We start from the raw sequence: 18,835 nt of genomic DNA on the forward strand, positions 1-18,835 counted from the left end.
TTTTTGAATTGGTGCGCAACTTGCATTAGACTCATTCAGTGCATCACCATTTACACTCTGCTCAACACGTGGACGTGCCGAAACCACGTGCAAAAAGATCGGATTCCATTTGAGTTTCATCGCGATAAGTAAAATCAGTGTCGTAACTCTTGTCAACTCATTCAACACACTCATCGGTCTCTTTAATCGTGCACTCATGTCAGTGTATTTTGACTGTGAAGCCGCAATTCTCGTCCTAATTCACGCCACGTCGAACACTTGACTGTGATCTTACCACGATCCCTAACACCGTCCTAAACATTCATTCAAATTTCTAAACAAACTATTAAACAAATTTTTAAAGTCCTTATTTAAAATATGATGTCAATATGAATTATAAAAAAATACAATAGAGGAGAATAATAAATATTTACTACTGATTTGCATTAAAATATTCATAAAAAAAAGAATTTCAGATTTTTCCTATTATAATGAAAAAGTATAATGTATAGTCTAAAAGAACCATAACAAAGAATCGATAGCAGTTTAGTTAGAATTGAGCAGGTTAAGATTGAAACTTTATTGTACGTATGAGAAATAAAGGATTTGATATAAATCAGTTATTTGTCTCACTTTATCTATGCATGTAGTAGACGTTCTTGAAATCAGGGCTGAGTAAAATCTAGAACATTTTAAAAGAGACTGCTTGCTTGTTAATTCCTTTTTAGTTTATGTTAAGACGCCAATGATACTAGAATTTTTCGCATAGTGTGAACAAAATAGCAGTTTCTAACTTACAAGTGTTGGTTTAGTATTTTTCTTAAACAAATTTAACTATTCTTATAATTTTTTTAATTCATTCAATTTAATATGGAATATATTACTACAGTTATTGTTTCAACAGCAATATTAATTGTATTATTCTACATAATAGAATATTTATTAAATAAATTCCGTGAATATAACATGGTCAAAAGATTCTCGGGACCTAAAGCTTATCCTATAATCGGAAATTTGAATTTGTTTTTTGGTAGTATTGAAGGTACATTTGTATTCTACATTTATAACATATACATTTTTACAAACGGTTTTAATTAATTTATTTTTAGATATTACTAATACCTTGATAAAAGTTTCTACTAATTATCCATCACCGCAGCGATTTTGGATAGGCTCACAACTAACAATAATGGTTGATGATCCTAAACATATGAGAGTAAGATTCATAAAATTTAGTGACACTTCTTATAATACGTTTTTACAAATTCAAATTTCTTTTATTATTTGGTTTTAATTTCTGGTAAATTTTTTGTTATCTGTTTAGATTCTATTAAAAAGTTCGTACAGTTATGAAAAAAATCAGACCTATGACTTCATTAAATCTGAGTTGGGTGACGGATTATTAACTGCACCAGGTAAGTTATCGGTTCATATATAACGTATTTAATTAAAGTAAATAATTTATCTAAATAAAACTACAATAAAGTTTTTACTAAGTATAAGTTAGAAAGGAGTGCTGTTGAAGGTATTATTTATTTTGTTATTTGAGCATTATAATGTTTACATAATCACAAATATATATACGTATAAAAGGGATTTCTCGTTTCTTATTTTTTAATTAATGAATACATGGATCGTTTATTTTGAAAGTGGTATAAGACTATTTAAAAAAAAAAGAGATATCACGTAATTTATGCTTAAATTAGTGTTAACATTTTATTTATAACTTGTTAATACTTGCTTTCTTAGAAAATGCCGATGTCTTGTTCAATTTAAAATTAAGCGGTAAAAGCAATTACGTAACCGTTGATTATGAAAGTGGTATAGGTCCAATTTTCATAGATTAAAAAGAAAAAAAAAGAAAAATAAAAAGAAAAAATAATTTCTCGTAAAGACCACAGGATTGTTATGATATTAAAAAGTAATGTATACAACATAGTAAATTAAATTTATTTGGAATGAAACGAGAAAATTTCGTTTCAACAAAAAACTTGCACAACGCAACAGTAAAATAGATAACAAAAAATATTGATAAAAAAAAGGTTAACTAGTCTCAAATATGTTTGATAAAGTTTCGCAAAAGCGTATTATATACTATTTTATATAAAATGGCGATGGAGGACGCAGAATTAAAAATTTTTAATTTATCATCTACATTTCCGGGAAAACCGTAAAATTTAAAAAATCTCCATGGTACCTTTGTATAACGATGACTTACGAAATTAACTATTACTTAAAACAAATATTAGAATTTCAAATAGTCATTACACTATATACCTCGTGTTGATCAGGAATATTTATAAACACTGCTACATGAAGAGCAAAAGTAAATACAACTAATATCTTTTTTAATTTAACAATATAAATAACGTTCAAAATAAAAAATACTATTTCGATTTTATTTTTTGATATTGACATTTTAAAGTGATATTTAAATTTGATATTCTTTTTAAAGTAATATTTGATTTTTCAAAATTAAAATTAAACGATTTTAACAATTGACTAACTCTGAAAGTGGTTTAAGTTTATTTGTAGCCCCTAAATATACATTGCTTTAGTTTAATTAACCCAAAAAAAATTTATATATTCAAGCTACGTATTCTAAAAAAATAATAAATACAAAGCAAGACTTAACATAATTAATGAATATTTTTGAATTGCCTAATATGTAAACCTTTGATTTTCTCGAAACAATAGAAATTGGACATCCACTACCTTGAAAATAAACGGTCCATATAAAAAAGAAACATTTTACAAATTTAAGTAAGAAATATTCTTTTATTTGAAGCATTAAAATGGAAAATTCATCGAAAAATTTTAAATCCAGTATTCAAAAAAGGAATTCTTTCAACCTATATGGATTCGATAATAAAAAATTCAAACAGACTAGCTACAATTTTAGATAGTACTAACGGAAAAAATGTAGATACCCTACATTATGTACATTTATGTACTTTGGATATAATATTTGGTAAGGTTTTGAAATTCTTAAATGCTTCAAATATTTATATAAATATTAGTGAGTTAATTAAAATATGTTTTCTTTTTGTACTGACAGATAGCTTTCTAAGCTGTGATCTTGATTTGCAGAATAATCCGGAATGTAAACTTGATGAATATATGTCAGAGTAATATAAAATAAATAGAATGTTTTAATATTTATAATATAATGCAAAGTTATTCTGTATTTGTTCTTTAATTGACTTTTATTTTTCTTCAGAACGATGGATATAATTATGAAAAGGACTTACCTCTTCTGGTTACATCCAGATATTATATTTTACAATTCATATTTAGGAAAAAAACTAAAGGAACTGGTTTCACACATTGATAAAATCACGAGCGAGGTATAAATAAAATCATCAATCCCATTTGAAATTGTTTTAATTTATCTAAATAATCAATTTCTAAACAAAATTATATCCTACTAATAAATATAACATTCATTCGTCAAGATTATAAAAAAAAAAAAAGAATCGATGGAAGAGAATAAAGTTACTGAAGAATTGCAAGAGATAGATGCAAGTAAGAATAATTATTTTTAAAAAATATGCTATTGTTAATGAATTTATGGATATAGGAATTTTTTAATAAGAATCCTAAATAATATATTATTATTATTTTAGATAAAAGAAAAAACACAAATATATTTCTTGACCTATTATTCAAATCATTTTACGAAACAAAAGAATACTCGGAGAAAGATATTCGTGATGAGATTAAAACAATTATTTTTGCAGTAAGTTGAGTTCATTCTAGATAAAATTCAATTTTATTTTATTAATTAATGTTAAATAATAATTTGTGTTACTTTTTTTAGGGAAGCACCACTACTGCTGAAACACTTGCTTTTCTATTTTTAATGGTTGCTACATTTCCGGAAGTTCAAGTATGTACAGATGGCACTTGAATACTACATAAAAAATTATATATATTGTCATACTAACCTTGTATTATGTTTTTCTCATTTCTGATTGCAGCAACAAATATACGAAGAGTTGTACCAAATGTACGGCTCAAGCGATCCGGAAGATATTCTTATTACACTTGAAGATATTAAAGAAATGAAATATTTGGAACGAGTTATCAGAGAGACATTACGTCTCTTTCCTCCTGCCGCTTTTATTGGACGAAAAATTTCCGAAGATATAGAAGGTATTCTTACACATACTCCAAGACTATTCGTATATAGTTTTTTACCATTCATATCACTGTTTTATTCAGTAATAATATGTATATATTTATTTTATGAAGTGGACGAGAATGTGACAATACCAAAAAATAGTTCTGTACTTTTCTCAATATTTACATACTTTCGTATGGAAAAATATTGGAAACAACCTTTAACATTTAACCCTGATCGGTTTTTACAAAACAACTATAATCCCAAATATTTCATACCATTCAGCACTGGAAGAAGAGATTGCATAGGTAATAGCACATTTTTAAAGATTCTTGAAATATTATTCCAAACTGTTATTCTGCAAAATACAAATGTATTTAATATCGCTATTACAGGTCAGACATTTGCAATGGACGAATTGAAGACAATAGTCGCTACTGTATTAAGAAAATTTATTGTTCAAATCGACAATCCAATATCAATTGAAAATATTCCGATTAAAGTCGGCCTTACACTGAAACCAGCGGCACCTATATTATTGAAATTTAACAAAAGATAATAATTATCTTTTTTTGTCAATACTTTGTTAAAGAAAACAATTTTTTTTTAAACTTTTTAAAAATAAATCAATTTTAATTAATGTTGAACTACCGACGCCTTGTATCGGTACTCCGGTGGTTTTCTTGTCGTTGAAAATGCACTTATAGGTGGATGATGGGAATCGTTTATTTATGAGGTATGAGGAAGGTAAAAATGAATTAAAATATATTTTTTGAGCCCAGTCAGTACTAATAAGTACAATTTATTTGCCGATATATCTCGATACGTGTCGACACGTCTCGAGATAGACGGTCCAGATGTCTCACTCACTCGCTTGCGTAGGATACACAACAATGAGTTTTATTGGTTTCCGGTTTATATTAAGCGTATCGTTAATCGTATCCTTAACAATGCAAGATAGTATATCATGTTGCTCGCTTTAATGTATTTATCGGAAAGATTAAAAAGAATAAATCGACGAGTGAATTTGAATAGGAAGCGAAGAAATAATGAAGTATTCTACACGGTCTCATGTTCTAAGTCGTATAACATCGTTTACAAATTTTTATTATTGCTTTTCTGAAAAGAAACTAAATTTTTACCTATCTCACTAAGGATTAGAAAATCGACAAAATTTGGAAAAGCAAAGTCTAAAAATTGAAATGTTATATTACATTAGATTTTGTCATAAAAATAATATATATTAGTGACTCAAAATTTTGTATACAAAATCGATCTGCGGACATTCTATTTTTTTTTCACTCAGAATAACGAATCGAATATTTTAGTAAAGATTTGTTCTCGAATTCGAATCCGAATAATTCAAATCAGGAACCTCAGTCTGTGCCATTGTCGGTTGAACGTTGATCATCGTACACCAACCAGAAAATTCGATTGGTGGCGTAAGGAGGTAGTTCGTGTGTTCACATTAATGACGTCAAAGGGGCGTGAAAGACGAAACCGTACAGCCAATTTTTTGAACCCACATACGTTGGCTGCCGATACCTCGCGGATGAAAAACATGCGTGAAGTATTACGGTAATAGGATCTACCTTCCCAACAAAGGTACGAGACTATGTCCGTTTCTTCTAAATTCTTTTTTCATTTTTTTCTGCTACAGTTTCTATTGGTCTTTTTTACAGAGCAAGGACAGCAAACGGCGAGAAAGACAAATTATTTTTAGAAAGGGCATTTTCTCTACCTTCTTTTCGTCTTCTTTTTTTTGTCGTGAAAAAAATTAAAAGAGAAACAGGTAATACTTTCCAGATTGCGGCAGAGATTACTATAAACCTCCGATGCCCAGAAGATTCTGTCATAAGAAAAAGGGTTTGGAAATTGAAAAACGGTAACGCGTGAGTACGTTTTCTAAAATTATTTTTCGTACTCATTGAACAACGAAAAAAATGAGATAGAGCATACGTTCGCTAGAAAATAAAGAACTTAAGAAATATGCCAAATTACGAAGAATCATCCAAGAGTTTCAAACGCTATTGCTGCTGCTATCTGTGCTGATGCTCTTTTGCATCGGAACTAGTTTTTGCTACTCTTCTTTCCTTCACTGCGTCTGTTTCTCTTTTTTTCCTTCCTTTACTTGTTTTCATGCAGAAGAGAACTAGCGATAAAAAAAGGAGAGAAAGACAGGAAGAAGATTATGAAAATGATATTACCCTTCGACTCCGCAACGAGAAAGCAAATTGCTAATGAACGACTCGTCACGAGCTGTTTTATCGAGGCTACATATATAACACAAGATGGGTGATCTTAAATAAACGAAGGAGGAACTAGAAACTGTTAGAAAGAATCCAAAGGAAAAGAATACTCAAGGAAAGATTCAGCCTCCGTCTGAAATCTCTATTTGTGAAATCTTTTCTTTTCCTTTTTTAATTTATATATATATATTCTGTGTGTGTGTCATTATCTTATTATTTTCCATAAGCATCTTGAGAAAATGTCATATGAGCAAACGAATATGCAACATGTTACTGACGCTTTGATGAAAATATGCGCGGACACGTTTCAACGAGGGTTCTTTTTTCTATAGGTATCCCTATCATTTTCTATCTCTTTCTTATTTCTTATCTTCTATCCCCCTTTTTCTCTATAAACCCTCCATCCCTGTCACTTTTAGATTTCTATTATTGCAATTATAATCGAGAGATGATGCAGCGTAAGAAACAAGATTTCGTTTGACGTCAACGATCGGAAAAATTGACACCTGTAAAAGACCCGCATCAAGTCCTCGTCAACGGCCTCTTTCGGACGTTCCACCTCTTCTTACACCCGTTACTTTATAAATCAACGGTGATGCACGACTTCTCTTGCGTCCCGCCGTGACCATAGACGTAACGTTACTGCAATGAGCCCACGTACAAACGTAGAAAGAGGAAGGAAAGGTGGTTGTGTGTGAAAGAAAGAGAAGCGTTTCTTATTGATTTATCCGTCACCACTTTTCTCTATTATTCGATATGCCGAAAGGATATCTCTCCGAATGCTCGCGAGCTTCTTAGAATTATCTAGAATACACAATCAATCTCTTACTCTTAATTACTACTAATTAGTACTAGAAATACTACTTACAATAATAATTAGTTGTAGAGTTAGTCTGAAAATTATTCAGAAATTTTCGGAATTGTCTGATTACAATATTAATAGATCCTTCATAATAATTTATTAATTTATTTGTTTTAATTTAACTATTCTTAATATTTGCATGAATTTATTTTAAATTAAAAAATATAGATAAAAAATATTTTAATTACTAAAAAAAAAACAGCTGTAAACAAGGTAATTGAATAAAATTGCAAATAAATTCGACGGGAAGAAATCGAAATGGTCATTTAAATATTCAATTGTAAGAAGGAAAAAGAAAAAGAAGGAAAAGAAAAAGAGGATGGGAAGGAAAAGTTGAGAGAACCAGACTTTTTTTAGAAACCCTCTCTACCCTATTTTTCTTACACATAAACCCTTTTCTTTTTCTCCTTTCTTTTTCCTACTATTCTTATTCTTTTCTTAAAATGCAAATCCATTACATTTAAGTTTTAGGTAACACGATCGAAAACAGTAAGTTAACACTGAGTTTTCTATAAAGCGATTTTCGTATAACGCAGTACGAATTAATTTCGTTATAGGATTTTTAAAGAGGGGCGACAGAAGCGCGAGCAGAGTGGGAAATAGGGAAATATAGCGAGTGGGGGAGTATTGCTACACAGCACTTAACATAATAATGTAATTAATTAACATTTAATACAATTCTTGAAAAAAAATTTATTCTGCACATATAGCAAGATACTTCGCTTATCTTGTTCTTGTGTTACCGTTTAACATACAAAACTTCGGAAAGATTCCGACATATAGAACACTTAAAAATTTTTATTAGAACATTATTAAATAAAATATTAGAACAAATCTTGTAACGGACGGTGCACTGTGTTATAACATTTTAAACATAAATGTGACTCTTCAATGCAATCTGAACGACAGTAGGTGATTATGTTTTTTAGGTCTGATTTTTAGCAATTTTTGATGTTAAATAATTTAACATTTTTGTATGACGTTTCCTGCAAAATTTTACTGCCAGAATGCATTCCAAATTCTGATATCTTGATTTTCGTTTTCGTTACTAGATTATAGAGTATCGTCGCGTTTGAAATTGATGTATTCAATAATAACATTAAAGCTAATTTTACATACACTTGATGATTTTTCTACGTGTGTAGAATATGCTATCATTTGTTCTGTTAAATCTACATCACATTTTTCTATGTTATTATCGGTCAGGATTTTTTAGTTTTATTTTGGGGAGTTTGCAACAACATTACTATCATAAAAAGTGTTTTACTTCTCATTACGGAAAGCAAGCGATATTGTACGATCGGAAGCAATCGTAAACTATTATCTTGTATTCATAATGCGCACCTTAGTGCCATAGAGAGTTATTAAGTGCTAACATTCGCACCCCCACCACTCGGACTTCGAGTACGTGCGCCCTGCTGGGCCCATTATCAAAAAACACTCGTTCTATTCTTCCGCAGGACGCCTACAACGATATATCAGAGACAACCAGTGAGCGAATTATTGTAAGGACAAGTATATCCCATATACTTGGATCATCGTACCAAAGGGTTTACCATAAAGATGGCAAACGAAGGAGGAGAGAAGAAATGAGGAAGTGGTTGCGTTTGTACCACCGCCCGACGTTCCTAACCCGAACCTATTGGTGAGATACCATCAATCTTGTTATATTCCCGGAATATCCATCAGGATGTACGAGAAGTAGGTGTAGAGGGTCACATGCGTTGTCCGTGGTTGACCATTATTGACGAGTAGACGAATAACAATTAGGGTTTTTATACCGCATGGCTTTTCCATGACGAACCTCATAAAGTATTGTACTTTCATTTGGCTTCAACAATCACGAGTGTTAATAACTATTTTAATTTTACTTTTCTCCTTCACTCTTAGCTAAATCCAATTCACCAGAGAAGACTGTAACGCCGGAGAAAAGATAAACATATGCGACGGTAAGGAAAACCTTGCAGCAATTTAATGACAGTCAATTCCTGTAGAGAGATAATTAAGTTTTAGTTGAAAATTTAAAATGGGGGTAGGCTCCCTGACATACATTGTTTCGCTTTTTAAACTGTACGAAAACAATTAAACCCAACAGTTCCATAGAGGAAAGTGACATGGTGAAGAAATCACCATTTTCCAATTCCAATAAGGGTTGCGTCAGGGTTGCGTCTAACTGCGCGGTGAGAACCGAGCAGCCTACCCAAATGGCTGAAACAAAATTTCTAACTTTATACCTATCGAAGTAAAAGAAACTTGCGAGATTTATGAGACATCTATCGGCACATTTGACAATTTCTCACAAAATATTTTTTTTAATTCTAATACTATTTAATAAATTTCCCACTCCGATCCAGACCATACCAGAAAATCTATTTTTCAAGGACAGTAAATGATAATAACGAGCATTCATTATTTGTGATTATTTTATTTTTGTTTTCATAGTTTTCGAAGGATTTGTAAATTAATCATTTAAATCTATATGTATATATATGTTACCGGTAAACGACAAAATGCCTGCATTCTACAGAATGCCTAGACATTATTGACAACATCACAAGAAACCCGGCAATGTAGGAAATATATTCATTTTTTTTCTTTCGATGAATCTCGTCATTTCCCACTTGGACGGTAACTTATATCAGCGACGAGAAGGATCAGCGGGGCGTTCTAATTTTGTATTGTTCTTACAACGAGTGTTTATGACGTCAACGAAGAATTAAATATGACGATACCCTTCCTTAACATGGTAGCAGAGCATGGTTGAAAAAGAAGAGATCCGTGGTTACAAAAACCTATGATTAAAAAGAAACTCAAGTAAGCATCTAGGAAAGCTTATCAATGGGTGTTGTAAAAAAATATTAGTATTTAAAATGAAAAGGTCCAGGTTGGGTGTACACAGTTCCAAAAGAAGAATTAATTGAATATTTATGCAACTTTCGAGTGGATTCGGTGTTAAAGTACTACACACTATCGAATTAAGCAACAGAAAGAAGAAACAAAGTTGGAAGATAAGAAAAATGGTTTAAAAATAGACACAGACGAAATGGCCAACAACGATGGCATCAAAATTCAACTATTTGGTGGTAAAAATTATAGTATTTGAAAGAAGAGGATATTATTGTTTTTAAAATAGAAAAAATGCGACGAGTCTGCAACAAGAGGAAAAAGAGAAAACGAACAACAAGCAGACCGGGATGAACAAGATCTGAAAACAATGAACTATATTTATTGTAGTATTTCAAATGATCAATTAGAGCTTGTGAGTGAAAAAAATATGGCTTGTGAAATTATGAAAAAATTGGACGATCTATACTTCAAAGAATTATCGGCTCTACAAATATGTGTAAGAAATAAACTATCATAGATAGAATGAAGTTGAAAGATTTTAAGGACTCCAGTTAATTTATCACAGAATTCGAAAAAAGCGATTAATGAATTAAAGAATGCAAGTGGAATAAAATTGATGAACGAGAAACATTAAAGTATATGTTGAGAACATTACCTGACTCGCTAAGTTATATCGGAGATCTGGTAGATGCACTACGAGAAAATGACAATAATTGTGAATTTGTAAAAAATAAAATAAGCATGTAGGGAAAGTCGAAATATAAATAATGACAGCGGAAAGAATAAAAACTAGTATTATTCAAGCTGAACAGAAGAAAGATAAAGATTGTTTTGGACGTGGACTATTCGGACACTTTAAGGGGTGAGATACAGTCAGGATTTTCAAAAAATGGATTTGATTTTTTTTGCATTTTCTTGAAGAGTATGATATTTCGAAAATATTCTCTGAAAATTTGAAGGTAATCCGATGAATAGTTGCCGAGACATTCTACAATTGATTGGTAGCGGACAGAAGGAGCAAGCAACCGTTTTCGATACGCCTATTATATTTTATGAATAGTCTTGTGGAAACAACAAAAAAGAACATCGGAAGCTAAAAATAAAGAAACGAATTAATTGACTGTATAATCTTGTTATGTATCACTATATTTGTGTTCAAAAATTTATTCGATTATTTTATTATGAATCGTAGCGAAGGTTCTAGAAAACTTCAGAGATCTAGTAATCTTCATAAATCGCGTACTGTTAAAAGGCAAGTGTTTTCAATTCGAAAACAGCGGAAAGTGATGAAAGTGTTACAAGTTCATCAGCTAAAAAATTAAAATGTGACATAGAAGATGTGTACATGAAGATAGTTGTGTTGAATATAAAATAATAAACTTTGTTTCTGTATTACGACCATTTCGAATCTTGTAAAGGGAAAATAGTGTAATGGGGATGTGAAATTTCAGACAGTAAGCACACGTGGTCCGGGATTTAAAATTGTAGTATCACGTGATGATTGTATTAACGATAACATTTCTTGTATATAATAATGTAAGTAATTATTTAATTAATATTTCTATAAGTACATAAATTAAGAGTAAGATGGGAAAACTTTTTTAGAAATTTTCAAAAATTTATGACTCAAAAACTATAAGCTTTAGCAAGATTTTGTATAGAATACTCTCGTTGTGCAATTGCCCAAAATATGAAAATAAAATAATTCATCTCCAAAAACTATAACTTTTTGAAAACTTGTTTAAACAATCGGCTATAAAGAATTGAATGCTTCACTTTTCGACAAAAAGTGGTGATATTTGAATTCAGCGGATCAAAATACATAAAAAAAAAAAAAAGCAATAAAAATAATTAAAAATTATTTTCACTTTTCATGGTTTTTCATACCATTTTAACATTTATACTAATCAAAAATCTACCTTTTTTTTGTTACGGATGACCAGAAGGGTGGGAATCGTGACGGCGAGAACACGTTCTTTTTTTTTCCCCTCTACTTCAATGGCGCATAACTCACTTAAATTTTAATTTTTTGTTTGAAAATTTGTTTATGTATTCTTGAGATATCAATAAAAAAATGATAAAAATATGGATAGTAAAAATATATTCACTGCTTTTTTTTATCGAGCGTCAAAAAACGCTCGAAATTCGGGCTTCTAGGCTAGAATACCCCCTTAATTGGTTTCAAACGTGATGAAAATAGCGATGATGACAATTTTGAAAATGATGAAAATTCTTATGATGAAAGGAAAAATTCTTTATCGAACAAAAGTGTGGATGAAACAGTAGAGTCAAATGAAAAATCTAATAGTGATGCGAACAAAATTCCAAGAAGATCCAAGCGAGAAAGAAAGAAGCTTAATAGGTATAATGTAAACCTTGAAAATTCGAATTATATTTAAGTTAATGCCGTAAGCACAGGTAGTCCTTCAACTTATGAAAAAACCATAAACTATAATGAGAATCATTTATAAGAAGAGGCTATTAAAATAGAGAACTAAATTGTTTCATTAAAAATAAAACGTGGAAATTAATTGAAAGGCTTAAAAATACAAAAATATTAGATTAAAAATGAGTATACACCAATAAATCTGATAATTGAAAGAAAGCAAGAATTGTTGTGAGAGGTTTTCAACAAAATTAAGTATTGGAAGATATATATATTTACCAGTAGCTAAAATACAAAAAAGAGTACTTAAACCAGTACATATATGTTTAAACAATATGAAATATAAAGAGAGTGTATTGGAGTATTAAAATAATTGTTAATTAATCAATAGAAGTGTCTGTTGTTGCTTATAAGCTCGAAGTATACGATCTATGTACCGTTTTCTTCGAAATTCACCATTGAACTGAGTCATTGTCCTCTATAAAATTACTTTTATTAAATGTTGTTTATGTGCCCTTCCGAACGATGCGCATGTATGTAACGAAAATTTTATCTGTAACAAAAAGAAATTATGATTATAACGTTTTGATTTTAGCATTTTTACATTTTTATGTAATTATTTAAACTAATGTACAATTGTTTTAACGTCACTATGCAGTGATGACTTCGGATAATAAAATTTTCCTTTAAAAGAATATCAAATTAAATATATTTAACACTAGATTTACGTATATTTTGTTCATTATTTTCCTAATGACTTACAAACATTGTTTGAATGGAGGATTGAGTAAAGGGGAGGAATTAATATTTACGTATATTTTGTTAAGTAACTAAAAACCGACATATGTTTTTAAAAAATAATATTTAAGATATATATATATTAGGTGTACAAATAAATTTCCGCAGTTTTGAGAGAGATGGCATTGCACGAGGCTTACGTTAGAATTCGCAGATGATAACCGGCTTGAAAATTAGGTTTATCATTCAAGAGCAACATAACCCTATCATATTATTAACTTCTTATTAGCACCATATATTTTTTTTTATTCAAAAATGTCTAATTTGAGTCAAATAAGCGTCATATGCGGGAACTTTTAATTTACTTCTTTAATATAAAGAAATCTGCAGCTGAGGCGCATCGATTGCTCGTAGAAGCATATAATGAGGCTGCTTTGAGTGAGAGAACGTGTCGTGAGTGGTTTCAAAAGTTTAAAAACGGTGATTTCGACGTAAAAGACAAAGATCGCAGTGGAAGGCCAAAAATTTACGAGGATGCAGAACTGGTGGAATTATTGGAGGAAGATTCGTCTCAAACGCAAAAAGAACTTGCACTTACTTTAGAAGTTACTCAGCAAGCAGTCTCACATCGTTTAAAATCGTTAGGAATGATTCATAAACAAGGTAATTAGGTTCCATACGAATTAAAGCCGAGAGATGTTGAACGCCGATTATGCATGAGTGAAATGCTGTTAGCTAGGCACAAAAAAAAAGGTTTTTTACATCGAATCGTCACTGGTGATGAAAAGTGGATACATTATGATAATCCAAAAAGAAGAAAATCATGGGGACTACCTGGCCACGCATCAACATCCACAGCAAAACCGAATATTCATGGAAAAAACTCATGCTGTGTATTTGATGGGATCAGCTGGGTGTGGTGTATTACGAGTTGCTTAATCCAAGCGAAACAATCAGTAGAACTCTCTACCGAACACAATTGATGAGATTGAGCCGAGCTCTGAAGGAAAAACGCCCTCAATACTACTCCTAAAATTTCACTCACAATTATTTTCATTCTCTAAAATTCGATTCACAATTATTGTCATTTTCTCGTAGTGCATCTACCAGATCTCTGATATAACTTAGCGAGTCTAGTAATGTTCTCAACATATATTTTAATTTTTCTCGTTCATCAATTTTATTCCACTTGCATTCTTTAATTCATTAATCACTTTTTCGAATTATGTGATAAATTAACTGGAGTCCTCAAAATCTTTCAACTTCATTCTATCTATGATAGTTTATTTCTTACACATATTTGTAGAGCCGATAATTTTTTGTAGTATAGATCGTCCAATTTTTTCATAATTTCCAAACCCATATTTTGTTCACTCACAAGCTTTAATTGATCATTTGAAATACTACAATAAATATAGTTCATTGTTTTCAGATCTTGTTCATCCCGGTCTGCTTATTGTTCGTTTTCTCTTTTTCCTCTTGTTGCAGACTCGTCGTATTTTTTCTATTTTAAAAACAATAATATTCTCTTCTCCCAAATACTATAATTTTTTCCATCAAATAGTTGAATTTTGACGTTGTCGTTGTTGACCATTTCTTTATAGTGGTTTTTATATTTTTTTCTCCATTGATGTTAAGAAAATATATTAAAATGCCGAAATGGCATCAAATTCCCTTATATATAATAACCAATAACTAGATATATATCTATATAGATAAATATTATTATTAGATTTATATTTTTATAACAAATCATAAACTATATTTTATCACTTTAAGTTTTTTATAAGATACTTTTTACTTTTGTAATGTATGATAAAAAGATATTAAAATAAAAATATACTTTTTCAAATTAAACAATTTAATCGACTTTATTGTAATAATTTTATAGACTAAAAGTATAAGTAGCTTGACTATCTTTTTGTTTGATAAATATATTTATTTCATTCGTTGTAATTCGACAAATAAAGTCGTTTGTAAAAATTTGTAATAATTAGTATATAACTAAGTTTTTTATATTGCACAACTTACAAAGTTTTTTTTACGACGTTTGTAGTAATTAGTAATAAATTAATTTTAATATTGGCAACTAAATGAGTGCGTATTTAAAATAAGAAGGAAAATTCCAAATTTTCACCGAAAAAATATAATTTCATTCAATTAAATACTGTCCGTTTTTTTCAATGACCTTTTGCCATCGTTCAGGCAGTGTCATAATTCCTCGTTCATAAAATTTCTGATCTTTGCTATTAAAAAACTGAATTAAATGCGATTTGACATCATCAACGTTATTAAAAATTTGACCATTTAAGGAGTTCTGCAAGGAACGAAATAAATGATAATCTGAAGGCTCAAGGTCAGGGCTATATGGTGGATGTGACAATACATTCCAACCCAGTTCCAATAATTTTTGACGAGTGATTAAAGATGTGTTGGACTTTGCATTATCATGATAAAAAACAATACCCTTACAATTTGCCAATACTGGCCGCTTTGCTTCAATTGCATCGCCCAGTTTGGCGAGTCGTTGATGAATGTACACGTTTGAATTGATCGTTTGGTTATTTGGTAAAAGCTCAAAGTGCAGAATTCCTTTATAATCCCACCAGACTGACAGCATAATCTTTTTTTGGTGAATCTCTACTTTTGATGTCGTCTGGGCTGATTCATCTTGCATCACCCACGATCTCTTCCGATTAACATTGTTATAAACTATCCATTTTTCGTCCCCAATAATTAGTCTTTTCAGAAATGGATCAATTTTGTTGAGTTTCAAAAGAGAATCACAGATGCTAATGCGTTGCATCAAATGAATTTTCTTCAGCTGATGAGGAATCCATAAATCGAGTTTCTTGACATAGCCAAGCTTTTTTAATTTTTTTTCAATGCATGTATGCGATACATTGAGCTTCTCTGCAATATCACGTGTTGTGCTATGACGATCTGAATCGATAATAGCCATGATATAAGTTTCATCGACTTTAACTGGACGACCAGATCGTTGAGCATTTTTCAGTGAAAAATCACCAGAACGAAATCTGGCAAACCAATATTGACACTGTCTTTCTTTTAACGCTTCATTCCCATATACGGCACATAATTTCTTTTGTGCTTGCGATGCATTCTTACCTTTTCGAAAATAATACAATAAAATATGTCTGAAGTGCACGTCTTGTTCTTCCATTTTTAAATGGAGGTAAACACAAAACTATGAAGGGTAAAGGTAAGGAGAATCATCTTATATGGGAGAAAATTTGAAAAAGTGTCCAGGTGTATGCTATAAATAATAGTTCAAAAACCTTCCAGAATGGCGCTGGTGTAGACAAAGGGTATGGTATGAAATAGCAATTGTATAAGAATTGAAGTATGCCGAGTTATAAAATTTAATATCATTGGTGTATTTAATCTCATATAATAATTTAATTAATATCATAATTATTCATTTAATAATATATATAATAATTTAATTGATATCATAATTATTCAAATTTTCAACTACTTGCGTAGTACAAAATAATGTGGTAAATATAACCTTAAAAAATTATTATGAGAAAACGTGTAGTTAGAATGATTTTATTTCGTGAACTGTAAATAGTACGTTTATTGATTTTTTTAACATTTAATTTTATGAAAAAATATGTGAATAACATAAAAGTTATGGGTAAAATTTGTGTTGTGAAAAGTTGTCCAAGTGGGCGTAAATCCAAAAACAAAAAAAATGATTCGCCTCAGCATCTTTCATATTTCCAACCAACGGTATTTAAATCAATTTTTTATAAAAAAAATTTACTTTATAAACCATTGCTTATTTTTATAATTTTATTATAAAATATTATATTTATTATTATATTTTAAATTTTAATCAATGAATTATTTCATATTCATTTTTTATTTATCTAATTTCACAGACACCGGCGAGATTAAAAAATTGGAAAATTTCGTTGGGCATTGAATTAAAAGCTACTGATTACATCTGTCATCTCCATTTTAAAGAGGAACAAATAAAAATGTATGAGAAACTTTACATAAAAGGAGAGCTCAAGATTTTGCCTACAGGAAAAAAAATACTTAAAGAAGAAGCTTTACCAACGATCCAGCATCAGTTTATTCCGATATTTGAACATGAGTTTCTAACAAGTACTGTAGATAAACTGAAAAAGCCAAGCTTCCATTCAAATAACTCTGAAGACAAACAGCTGTTTCAAGTGCGAAAAAGCAACATCGAGCCACAGAAAATATTAGCAGATGAAGATGTTTTTAATAATCTAATAGATGCTGGTGTTAAAAGCGAACAAGACTTGATAAAACCACCTTTCAGTCAACATGCATCTAAGGATTCGAAGAATCCACAAGAAATCGAAGCTCCAAAATTGCCACCGTTTTGGCTGTATGTACCTAAGCCCAATGGATTTGTATTTATGCGAATGGATCCAACAACTCAGCGGATCAAAATTCGGTTACGCTTAAACGATGATACATCTATTAGTGTATGTATTAATTAATGTCTGGGTAGATACATCTACTTTTTTTATAACAATCAATTATTATTCTATTTCAGGTTATTTTTCCTAACAATGAAGAACTACCTCTAAACGAGAAAATTAATTCATTAAGTAGTATCTATGATTATTTGAAATCAGTGGAAAGATGGCCTTTATGTGTTGGTACTCAGATTGACAGTACTAAGTAAGGATAGCTTGTTTTTATATATGTAAATGTATGAGCTACTAAGAAAAGGATTCATACGAGAATTTAATTAATATAATTACATTAATTTTCAGGTATTCAAAACTTTGTAAAAATGTAATTATTGGTGATGACACTTATAAAAGAAACCAAGCAAATCCAAGATGTAGATCCTGTCGAATGTTACGGAATCGACTACAGAGTCAAAATCGGAAAAGAAATCGTTTTGAAAATTGGGTGCTTTCAACATGAAAATAATTTAATTACAAAAGTTATAGATATTTATATTTATATTTATATTTATATTAATATTATATTTATATTTTATATTTATATTGTTATGCGCGCCCATTTTTTGGCTAAGTTAGAGAATAAGCGTTACGAAGCAGTAAAAATTAAAACTAAAATGAATCGGAAAAAATGCCAAATTATTATCATAATCTCAAGACTTGTAATTTTTTTTAATTTTTAATATTTAATTTATTATTGAAAATGTTTATATTACATTATATCTTTTATTGTTGTTAATTTATATTGTTTATTACGTGTTCAGTTCGTCTTATGACTGCTTTCGCAGTAATATCGAAATATGCTAATTTACAGAAATAAATTATTTTTTTTAGCGAATAACAATGTTTTATTACGTCAATTGATTAAAGGTTTTTATGATTTATTCTAAAATTTTGTTAGATGCAAAAATTCATTGCTTATAGGGAAAAATTTTTTTATTATCGTTTTGCTCTTGATGAACTTTTGTATTCTAATTTTAAACACATTCATTTATTTATTTCTTTATATTTATTTACTTATTTATTTTGTATAACATATGATTTTTTCTTCTTATTAATATATTTATTTTTTTTTTTAATATTCACTATGTAGACGTTCAAAAATGATACGTATAAAATCATATTATATTGTTTCCTACTTTATGTGGATTTTGAAAAGCGCGCCATAACTTACAA

The 18,835-nt window shown here is 29.9% G+C and overlaps 2 protein-coding genes and 1 long non-coding RNA gene across 5 annotated transcripts; 2 read left to right on the forward strand and 1 right to left on the reverse strand.

The window, feature by feature from the left end:
- The first annotated feature begins 945 nt into the window (after positions 1 to 945).
- On the forward strand, positions 946 to 11,435 carry LOC122515568 (cytochrome P450 4g15-like). Its single transcript, XM_043632967.1, has 10 exons — positions 946 to 1,021; positions 1,089 to 1,195; positions 1,304 to 1,394; positions 3,038 to 3,107; positions 3,200 to 3,326; positions 3,800 to 3,868; positions 3,960 to 4,134; positions 4,234 to 4,410; positions 4,498 to 4,628; positions 11,313 to 11,435. The coding sequence occupies exons 1-10, from the start codon at positions 946 to 948 to the stop codon at positions 11,433 to 11,435; spliced, it is 1,146 nt and encodes a 381-aa protein (XP_043488902.1).
- Positions 11,436 to 12,936: 1,501 nt separating this feature from the next.
- LOC122515486 lies at positions 12,937 to 14,931 on the reverse strand. Its single transcript, XR_006303283.1, has 3 exons — positions 14,019 to 14,931; positions 13,783 to 13,919; positions 12,937 to 12,999 (listed from the first exon to the last, which is right to left on the reverse strand). It is a non-coding gene; the product is annotated as an uncharacterized LOC122515486 (long non-coding RNA).
- Positions 13,676 to 18,291, forward strand: LOC122515485. 3 transcript variants are annotated; one of them, XM_043632857.1, is made up of 4 exons: positions 13,676 to 13,847; positions 17,093 to 17,671; positions 17,743 to 17,870; positions 17,966 to 18,291. In XM_043632857.1, exons 2-4 carry the CDS (start codon positions 17,192 to 17,194, stop codon positions 18,120 to 18,122), a joined length of 765 nt encoding a protein of 254 aa, XP_043488792.1. In that variant the 5' UTR covers positions 13,676 to 13,847; positions 17,093 to 17,191; the 3' UTR covers positions 18,123 to 18,291. The 3 variants fall into 3 exon arrangements, with proteins under 3 accessions (XP_043488792.1, XP_043488793.1, XP_043488791.1); XM_043632858.1 differs by lacking the exon at positions 13,676 to 13,847 and adding an exon at positions 16,636 to 16,705; XM_043632856.1 differs by lacking the exon at positions 13,676 to 13,847 and adding an exon at positions 16,750 to 16,940.
- Positions 18,292 to 18,835: the final 544 nt, after the last annotated feature.

Source organism: Polistes fuscatus, unplaced genomic scaffold (assembly GCF_010416935.1).
Source record: "Polistes fuscatus isolate 324 unplaced genomic scaffold, CU_Pfus_HIC Scaffold18, whole genome shotgun sequence".
Taxonomy (NCBI): Eukaryota; Metazoa; Arthropoda; class Insecta; order Hymenoptera; family Vespidae; genus Polistes; species Polistes fuscatus.

What these genes read in the sequence shown, in the direction of transcription:
- LOC122515485 (XM_043632856.1), top strand. Translation starts at nt 16,812, where the DNA reads ATGAAAAAATATGTGAATAACATAAAAGTTATGGGTAAAATTTGTGTT. An exon ending in TTTCATATTTCCAACCAACG is followed by an intron (nt 16,941 to 17,092) that starts GTATTTAAATCA and finishes CTAATTTCACAG; the next exon opens with ACACCGGCGAGATTAAAAAA. An exon ending in ACGATGATACATCTATTAGT is followed by an intron (nt 17,672 to 17,742) that starts GTATGTATTAAT and finishes ATTCTATTTCAG; the next exon opens with GTTATTTTTCCTAACAATGA.
- LOC122515568 (XM_043632967.1), top strand. Translation starts at nt 946, where the DNA reads ATGGTCAAAAGATTCTCGGGACCTAAAGCTTATCCTATAATCGGAAAT. An exon ending in CTACATTTCCGGAAGTTCAA is followed by an intron (nt 3,869 to 3,959) that starts GTATGTACAGAT and finishes TTCTGATTGCAG; the next exon opens with CAACAAATATACGAAGAGTT. An exon ending in AATTTCCGAAGATATAGAAG is followed by an intron (nt 4,135 to 4,233) that starts GTATTCTTACAC and finishes TATTTTATGAAG; the next exon opens with TGGACGAGAATGTGACAATA.